This window comes from Oryzias melastigma, unplaced genomic scaffold (genome assembly GCF_002922805.2).
Source record: "Oryzias melastigma strain HK-1 unplaced genomic scaffold, ASM292280v2 sc00398, whole genome shotgun sequence".
Taxonomy (NCBI): Eukaryota; Metazoa; Chordata; class Actinopteri; order Beloniformes; family Adrianichthyidae; genus Oryzias; species Oryzias melastigma.
The window spans coordinates 43,287-53,480 of NW_023416995.1; the positions used below are offsets into that span (position 1 = coordinate 43,287).

The 10,194-nt window shown below is 38.2% G+C and overlaps 2 protein-coding genes across 2 annotated transcripts in view; one reads left to right on the forward strand and one right to left on the reverse strand.

The window, feature by feature from the left end:
• LOC112139713 (zinc finger FYVE domain-containing protein 26-like) overlaps positions 1-55 on the forward strand; it is a 5,511-nt gene extending 5,456 nt beyond the window's left edge. Inside the window, exon 5 of the mRNA XM_036211036.1 lies at positions 14-55. Within this exon, the coding sequence (XP_036066929.1) occupies positions 14-55 (42 nt within the window). The remainder of the gene's footprint in view (positions 1-13) is intronic.
• LOC112139714 lies at positions 42-806 on the reverse strand. Its single transcript, XM_024262548.2, has one exon. The coding sequence runs from the start codon at positions 804-806 to the stop codon at positions 57-59; it is 750 nt and encodes a 249-aa protein (XP_024118316.1). The 3' UTR covers positions 42-56.
• Positions 807-10,194: the final 9,388 nt, after the last annotated feature.

The window sequence follows — 10,194 nt, forward strand, 5'->3', positions numbered from 1 at the left end:
ACGTCTGTTTCAGAAACTAGGAAGAAAGAAAAAAAGCACATTTATATGTTTTTAAATTAATCCGAAAATTGCTTCATCCAGTTACTTGAGTCTTCAAGGTTAAACTCACCTCTGAGGTCCAGTTTAGTCCCTTTTCCAAACAGAATGTGTCCACATGAGGCAACAGCACAGTAGTAGATCCCAGCATGAGACCGAGTCAGGTTCTTCAGGAGCAGCTCATAGACACAACTGTGAGGCTGTGTTTTCTTATGCTCACACTGATCATTCCTGCCTCCATGAGTGTAAATGAGTCCTGGATGAGAGTCTTCAGAGTCTTTGAACCAGTAAACTCTGTGTTCTCCATCACAGCTCCCAGTGTGTACTGTACAGTTCAGAGTCACAGAGTCTCCTGCATGGATGTTCTCAGAGGACGACTGATCCACTGAAGTCTGGATGTAAGAAGAAGAGTTCTTTACAAGGACACTATAGCTCTCCAAAAATGTAAGTATGTAACTATCCGAATGGATGCAGTTATAAGTAGCCGAATCTGAAAATTGAAAATCAAAAATCTTCAAATGATTATTTTTGTTTTCTGTGTCCAGTCTGAAGCGTCGATTGTTCTTGAATTCACCAAAAAATTCCACTTCTGTGCTGTGCACATAGAAACTGCATATAAGTTCTGGTTTTCGTCCAAAACTTTTCTTGGACCAGAAGATTCGTTTTAACGTCTGACCTTTATGAGGACATTCTAAAGTTACATTTTTACCGACGTTGACAGATAGAAAATCATCTTTCTGCTGTACAGAGGAAGACGATTTATGATGCATTTTTTGACCTGGAGTGAAACAAAAAGCACAAGATTCGTAAGAAACTAATATAAACGTGTACGGAAATAACAAAAGCATAACTCACCATTTGTTCCTGCAAACAAACATGTCAGAAAGAAAACTAAGAGCTCAGAAGTCATCATGTCTGGGTTCTCATGTCGAATGAAAAAACAACTGACGATTTTTTTTCCCATTTATAGACATAAGACAGCATTTGATTGGTTCACTGAAGTGACAACAACCTTAGGAAACAAGATCACATGATCAAAGCCACAGCCCGCTTTGTCTGTACAACTGTGATGGGAGTGTCTACCGCAACACAGTAAAAGACATGAGTTTTGCTCACTTTCCAACATCATTTTAACAACAAGATATTATCATACAGGAACTTTAAACAGTTTATTTAGTAGAAGACTAATTTATGAAGCCTTCTTATGTTGTTCAGTAATTTTTCTTTTGGTGTTTTTTTTTTTTTTGATATTACTTGATTTCTGATTCCTGGTACTAAGAGGTCACTGAAGGGGGAGCTTCTACCCATGCTGGAAGGACGCAGCTACTGGTGGCAGAGGAAAGAACAGGAAACTATTTACTTTGTTGGTTCCATGAACTGGACAGTTGAAGCACCTCCCTTGGTCCTCCACCCAAATTAAAGAACCCCTGTGTGGTCCCTACTACAGAAGGTAGACAAACAGAAATGCAATTTCACACCCTCAAGGGACGGAAGAAGACTGAAACAGATAATCAGGTAAGGATGAGAATGCTTAGTGAAACAGGGAGAGTGGAACAAACAAGACTACACTGAGCACAAGCTCAGTGTACAGTACATAGCAGCACAGGCCACTATGTACTGTACGTGAGTGGAGAGAGGCAACATTCAATCAGATCTTGAGTCTGTTGCTTCCTACTTGACATCTACTGTGCACCAAGCTGGAGGTTCGGATTACAATTCATATGAGTGCCATTGTGTGGTAACAGCTTTAGCAACCCTATAAGGTGAACTGTATTCTTCCAGAGTATATCCTGGACAGTCCATCACAGGACCATGCAGAGAACACAACCACACACACTCACATTCACACCTAAAAAAAAAAGTAAAATTAGCATGTAACTTATGTAGCATGTGTTAGACCAGCGGTGGGAAAACTTTTTGACTCGTGGTCACAAAGGGTTTTAAAATTTGACATAAGATCTGGACCATGTGCAAATGCATAGTGTGTTTGGATAATCTACCTTATAAGAGAAATAAATAATGGAATCTGGACCAAAATACTCTAAAACTTTAAAAATTAATACTTATATTTTAAAACAGAACATTTTGATGTTTTTATTTCAAAATGTGTGTCTTTTGTTTTCATTTTAGTCCCAATTGCACTGATGGGTTGAAAAACAGAAAATTTGTAGAAATGGCGTATACTTATACAGTGCTTTCTAACCTCATTCGAGGGCCCAAAGCGCTTCACAGTCACAGACCCATTCACCCATTCACGCACACATTCACACACTGGCGGTGGCTCCGCTGCCGAACACTGGCGCTAACCTCCCACCAGAGGCAATTCAGGGTTCAGTGTCTTGCCCAAGGACACTTCGACACATGGGCGGGCAAGGCGAAAGTCGAACCCGCTCGCTTCCGATCAGGAGTCGACCGCTCTACCACCGCACCATGGGCACCCCGTGCTCTGTTCATGTGGTGTTGGAATAATTGGAAAAAATGACTGTCCAACTGGGAAAACACACATAAATGTCGCAAAAACAACAAATCTTCCAACACTACATGAATGCAAAATATCTTTCTGCACCTAAAAGGTCAATTTATTTATAGTCCACCATATATGGGTAGACTAAAATCACAGAGAACATAAAACAATACTGACGATTATCAGTGTAGTTTATTCCACTTTGGTGGGCTTCATTCAGCAGTTTAATGTGCCGCATATGGCCCTTGGGCTATAGTTTACCCACTCCTGTGTTAGACTGTGGGAGGAATCAGGTGTGTCTGGAGAAAACCCACATATGCACGAGGAAAACATGCAAACTCCCCACACATAAACGTCCCAGCTGGGGTAGTCTCGCTGCAAAATGGGAACGTTAACAATTACACGACTGTACAGCATATGAGGAGAGGGGAGTTCAGTTTTATTTTATTTATTTATTTATTTTTTTTAAATCAGGTGTTGTATATTTATCAGATAAAAAATCTAGAATAGTTCAGATCGCCCATAATGATATCGCCGGGACACTACTCTGAAATCAGGCTTTGGGTTGGGGCTTTTCAGGTGAGTACCTGATGGCTGGGGCTCTTTCCATGGTCCCCTGTCATGCCAAGTCCAAGGTGACACTCCTCTGCAGGTCCACCACCTGCATGAGAGTTTATAAGCGACCAGTTCAGTGTGGTTTAGCTGTCAGTCAAAGGCAGGTGCCTTTGCAGCCCAACCCATGGTCATGGGATTGGGCTTTTTTTGGACTTAGAATATCTCTGGGAATGAAGGGACCTGAGCTTGTGTGGGAGGCCAAGAGGTACCAACTAGATTCAGTCAGGGTTCTGGAATTCAATCCCTCAAAAGGGGTTGTACCTCCACCATTTTGGAGTTGTTAATGGTGATAAGCATGGTGTGATTTGGGCTTTGTCGTGAGGCCCCAGCTCAGCCACCAAGTGTTGGAGTTCCCATTGTTGATGAGAGGGCCTTATCCCTTTGCCGTTGGGCAGAGGATATGCCTCTGAGTCTGGCTTCGACCTATGAGGCAAAGTTCAGAGTACCTGACCTACAGGGTGTCTCTGAGAGGAATATTGGAAACCACCCCCACAGGGGACTTCAATGTCCTGTGCTCTGATGTGGGACTTTGTGCTTGTTCGTGCTTGTTTTTGAATAACAATTAACAATAACAAGGGCATCCATCAGTGCACATGTATCAGGACACCCTGGACAGGAGATTAATAACCAACTTTCAGGGGGTCCCTCAATTGCAACATCTAGGAGAACTTCAAACAACTATCAAAGGAGGCTGGGTACATTATATAAAACCCAGGGGTGTACACCGTAAGTAAGTAAGGGACCTATAAGGGTTCCTCCAAAGCCTTGCTGGCTTGTAAAACTCCCAAGGCAGCTGATAAGAACTGACAGCCCAGTGTAGGCAAGAACTCAGTCTTGGGAAGAGTCCGTGGTGCAGGTCAGTTGGTCGTGTATCCGGCACCCAAGGAATAGGAAGCAGTTTTTTTTCAGTACTGTTTTTGGTGTGGGTAGGAAGCTGTTGGATTTGACTTAGGATATTGTTAGTCAGTGGAAACGATACTCGAGAATCTTCTCAACCCTGCTTACACAGCCTCTGTTTAGGAAGCAGAGGGTCGGAACTCTGGGTGTCCATTACCCAGGGAGACGACACTGATGTTGTTAGAAAGTTCCTTGATGGGAAGGTATTGGGGATGGATGGAAGTTGTTGGATGTTGTAGGATTGTCTGGAATCATAGGTTTATGCAGTATCACATGCCAGTCAGGGACTCGCTGGGGGTCACTGGTTTGGCAGTTTTGGTAGTGGTTCCCCTCTTTAAGAACGGGGATGTGGAGAGTGTTCTAACTTTGTTTCCTTTGTCTTGTACAGCTTCCCAATGTCAGATCGTTTGGTGGAGATACCTTCAGCTTTTGTCCTGTTTCAGTTTCTTTTCTGTTTTTGTTCAAGAATCTTGAAGTTTTTTTTTTTTTCTTCATTCAACTTGTTTTTAACCACATCAATGATTTATATGACCATCTGTAATCAATTATCCCCTTCATAGATTTACTGTCAACTTTATTCTGGTTAGTGGTTTTTGCTAGTTTCCATTGTCTAATATACATTTCATAAAAGTGCTTGCAGTTTCTTCATGTATTATATCGTCTCTTTTAAGCTTACAGTTTTTCATTACATTGTTCTCTTTCATATATACAGTGGCTCTATTCTTTTTAACGACCACTTTTTTCTTTTTAAAAACAAAAGGTTTCCTCTACTTCTTCTATCTTTAGACTCCAGTATTCTTAAACAAACTTTGGCTTAGAGGGCAAGAGTCGAGCTTTGGTGTGAAAGTTGAGCCGCTTCTGTTGAATGTGGTTTTGCTGCAGTGAGCTAAAGTGTGAGAAGAAAACGACTTTAATGGAAAGTAGAAAAAAAGGGGGGGAGGGGGGTGTCAAAGGACCCTCGTTAGCCCTTTAGTGCATGCAAAACATTTCTCTGCACAAGATGCATCAACTTAACAAGTTTCATAAACTGTCCATTGAATCATATGTTTTAGTAAGTCGGCTTCATTAAAACTCAGTTGATAACAGTAAAATGTCCAAAAGATTAATAAATGAATTGGAATAAAAAAATACATTTTAACCTAATTCAACCTAGAAAAGGTTATGATTTATTTAACTTAAAAAAATAAAGTCATATTAAATAATTTGGACATCACTTTGTAACCTATATCTAAGCAGCAATGTAGTTGCTGAAAACATGAAGTAAAGATAGTAGCATTAACCACACGCTGCTGCTTCTGGGGGGTTTCGGTGTTCTTTTGTGGTTCTTCACACCTTGAACTGCTGCACCTCTTGAGAAAACAACATCATCAAGCATCATAGTTTTAAAGATAGAACATGGACTGACATATAAGCAACACAATCTTTGGTTGGGATGTCATGCTGAAGTGAGGAGGAAGCTGCCTGTTGAAAAGAAAAAAGTTCATCAATTTCTGAAAGAAGGTGGTGAAGTCCAGAAACTGATGTGTAAGATAGTACATGCTGCACTAAAAATTTGAAATAATCCAATGGGTTGACCTGGCTTGAAGACAAAAACTGGAGTCAGAAACAGGAAGTGCTAGAGCTGGGGAGTCAAACTCAATCACACAAGGGGCCAAAATCCAAAGCATACCTTAGGTCGCATGCTGGACAGGACAAACACTTATTTAACACTCTAAAATTTTTAATCTGTAAGTTTTTAACATAATTATGGACTAGATACATAGCATTACTTCTGATAATGCTAGTATGAAAGCTGAAGATGCTGAAATTGATAGCTAATTGATAGATAACCAGCTAAAATATTAGCTAAATGTCAAATTAGCCTAAAAAACAACAACAAAAAAAACTTTGGTTCGCCAAAACAGCTAGCATGTAGCTTAAATATTAGCTGAACTTCAAAATAGCCTAAAAATCTTGGTAAATGTCAAAATAGTCCTAAAAGCTAGCAGAATGTCAACTTTTAAAACCGTAACTTTTTAACATAAATATGAATAATAAAAAGGAAGGAATATTATTCCAGATTAAATCAACTCAAACTTTAAAGAAATTATACTTTTACTCTCCATAAAAATATATTTTGCCAAAAAAATACAAGTTAGAAATGCGCGCAACATAACATCGGGCAATTAATAACGATAACATAAAATGATCTGGAGGGCCGGATCCGGCCCCCGGGCCTTGACTTTGATACATATGAGCTAGAGAAAACTGATAACTTTATCAGGATAATACTAGCTGAATTAACCATAAGAGGGAGACAAAGGGACAGGGACCTGCCAAATCATGACAGCTTTTCAACTCATCACACATTTTTTCCCCATAATTCATCTATTTTTGTTTGAACCTGTTAAATAATTTACACTGACTGGTCAAAATATTGGAGATTATTTCAAATTCAAATCAAATCAAAGTTAACTTTCCTATAAATGCTCAGAAAAGTGTTTGTGGTCACGACTGAAGTGTCCTCTAGCAGAAACAAAGCGGCTCAGTTTTTGCTGCCTCTTCTTTACACTTCACATTCTATTTTTGGATCATGTTGACGCTGCTCAGACCACACTGCCCGCCTCTCACTTTCTGTATGAGTAGGCTTATGAGTTACGGGTGCACAAGCATGCAATTGTTTGCAGAATAAAAAGAGTGAAACAATGAAACTCAACATATATATATATTTTTTAAAGAAACAAATTCCTGTCAGTTTTAAAACGAAGAAACAGCAAACGTCCATCTTCTGAAAGGATCTGCTTCTTCTGTCCTTTGGAGGGGAGTAAAGAGCTGCAGAGTCCTTTCTGACTGAAGCTAGAATCTAGTCTGCACTTTGTGCATGAAGGTATCTGTGGTTTCATCAAAGTCTGACAGAAGTTTGACTCAGCCCCCACATCTGTGCTGAAGTTTTGAATGCAGCAGCTTCATCGATCATTCAGAAGCTCAGTCTTTGTCTCAGGAACATACTGACTGTCACAACTTCCAAACACCGCTGCTTTGAGCAGTTCATGAAGCTGAGCTGCAGTCTGAGACTCAGACCAGGGTGGTTTAGATCCTCCGAGTTCTCTGAAAACTAGAACATTCAGTCTAAATGTGAAAACAGTTTTTCAGTCCAACTAACATGAGGAGCAAAGAAAAAAAATGATAGTTCAATTAATAACGTGTTAGCTAAATACATAATTCATATTGTCAATGGGAAATGTCATAAATCATCTGCTGTGCTGCCCAAATATATGTAAAACACTAATATTTGAAGTTAAAAGTGTGATCAGTAAATTTAGAGTTAAAGCAAAACTTAACTTTTATTTAGACGCAGTTACATCTTTATCACCCAAACACTGTTTGACTCTTTGTCACATGGGAAACAATTCTACACCGGATTTTATCACATTTTACTGTTACAAGTTAAACATCATGAATCATGACTTTTATGCATTCCATTTTTTAATGTATTTTTGATTTAAATCTTATATATATAACATTTTTTGGACTGCACACATAGAAAAGCTTTGATGTTTAGTTGTGGTTACAGACTAACTCAGTGTTGATTGAAGAACCACTTTCAAATGAATTGAATGTTTTCCTGTACACAACAGAGAAAAAACATAATTTTTTTTGTCAGACAGCTGCTCTTTACAGGTTGATGCAGGAATGAATCCTGAAAAAAAAAAAAAAAAAAAAATTATCAACATCTTCTTGGGAGTTTGCTGGTCTGATACATGAACGTTGAGCCTTTTCAGCTGTAGAGGGCAGTGATGTTAATCTTTTCGTATCTACCTTTTTAACAGTAACACATATCCAGACACTTTCTGACTACAACATTCCACACAAGGATATCACCATTCATCATTGTGAAGCTTTAGCTCTTTTGATGGCTGTATATGTGTGTATATTCACTCTTGTTCAAACCGTTCCTACAAAGATTGGATCATTATGTTTACATTCCCTGAATTTTCTGTTCCTTTTTCATTTGTTTAAGTACCAAGCTGATATAAGTCTTTTGTTCTAGTGGGTTGTAGTGAATGAGTTGTAACAAATCCCATCAGAGTCTGCTTGTGTCAGGAAGGAGGTTCCAAAAAAGGATAATTTAACTGTGCAAAATGATTTTGGGATAAACATTTTTTTTTGTCTTTGGAGGTGATAGTCTCACACAAAAAAACAAAACACAAAAAGAAGTTTCTCCCAGGAACTGAGTTGTGTTGCTTTATGAAAGGCTGGAGATTTAAAATTCTGAAGTAACAAATGTAAATGTTCCTTTATACTTTGAAGCTGAAACACTCAGCAGGCATTGATTAAAAGAAGTGGCCAACACTCAATATTTGACCTTTAGAAACACAAACATGCAGACATGTGAGCCGCAAGAAGGACGCGGAATCCGTCCAAACCTGCCAACTTCATCAGAAAAAAGTATAGTGAAAACTGCAACAAATCCAAAACATTTAGGTCATTCTGGGGGGGCTGTGAGTTCAAACAGACCAATAAATCTGCATCGCCTATTACACAATGAGCTTTTCCGCTTCCTTGACTTTGGCCACCCATACCGGGGTGTCACATTAGACTGATGAGGAGGAGGAGGCGAGGATGTTCAGGCTTCTTCTTCTCCTTGTTTGTCGGCTCCAAGTCTGTAAGTTTCTGCCGATTTAAAATTTTGTTGAAAGTTAAATGTGAAGCTTAGGGTATGATGAAAGTCCATGTTTGTCGTGTGCGGCTTTCATCGTTTTATCGATGAGAAACTTTCAAAACAATAATGATCCTCTTCTAGCTCTTTAAACTCTTTTCATGCTTTCACCATTTTATTTATATATATATATATATATATATATACTGTATATATGCGCTGAGAGGGCGCGGATGCGGAGCGGTCTGTCAAACGTGGAGAACAACATAAACCGAGTATTTGTGATCATTTCAATTTTATGTCTAATTTTTAATTGAGAGAGATATATATAGATATACAGTACATATAGAGATATATATCTATATATCTCTTTATACACCCTATATATCAAATATATTGTGATATTTACTCCTGCAGTAGATTCTCTGTGTTTTCTCAGTAAGTATCAAACCTTTCAAACGTTATATTTGTCATCCTTTGGTGACACGTTTCTTTGGAAGTAGATAAGGGGTGCATATTTCAAGACTGGTTGTCTTGCCTGGCTGGGTGTCAATGCTAGTCAAAAGACATAATATTACTAATTTTAGCAATGTTGCACAAAAATGTCTAGTATTTGTTGCAAAAAATAAGACACAATTTGTTCATTTTGACTTTGTTTAAGCACCAAAATGAATGGGAATTTGTTTTCCAAAAATATACGTGATCTTCTATGTATTGTTAGCAGTGATTTTTACCAATCATTGCAGTATCGCGATATTGTGAGAATTGTATTGCATCATATTGTGAGAAACCCACTGATTCCAAGCCCTAATATAAACAACTGCAAGATAAAGTATGTGAACCCTTTGGTAGTACATCATGTGTCCATTTTTATTTAAAATGGACACATTATGTGTTTATTGGGCTGTTGGGCTTTCAATCTAAAGCCCAACAGTGGAGAAAAACATGGGCTGCTTGAATCACACCAAAATATTTTTTCCTGTTTTTATTAAGTACAAATGGATGTCCCGTTTATAAAAAAGAAAAAAAACAAACAAACAAGGAATTCCAAAAGGTTCACATAATTTTCCCTGCCACTGTATTTTGAAGATTTAAAACTATTGGTACATTTTTAGTCTTAAAAGCTGAGCTATCAATTATTATTATTTTTTTTTTTACTTTGAAGGATTTAATATTTTTTAACAGCTTTCAAAAGTCCTTAGGATTTTGTATTTAATGGCATCAACAAATAATTAGAATTAAGTATGTACCTTGATAACGGTATGAGTTGTAGCAGTTATTGACACTCATTAAAAATGATAATAATAATTTTGGATATTTTAGCATTTATCCCAACACTATGAGATTGAATTATAGTAATTCTTTAGATCTGTTTATGCTTTCCCCCCCAATTCTGCCTCTATCATTTAACTAACATAATTTAATTTTTAATAAATTAATCTTAACTTCTTCTGATCTTCCGTGTGTTTCAGATGGAGATCTGCTCTCCGTTTACATTGGAGACAGCGTGACTTTGCCTTGTTCTTTGGCCTCCAGCAGCAAA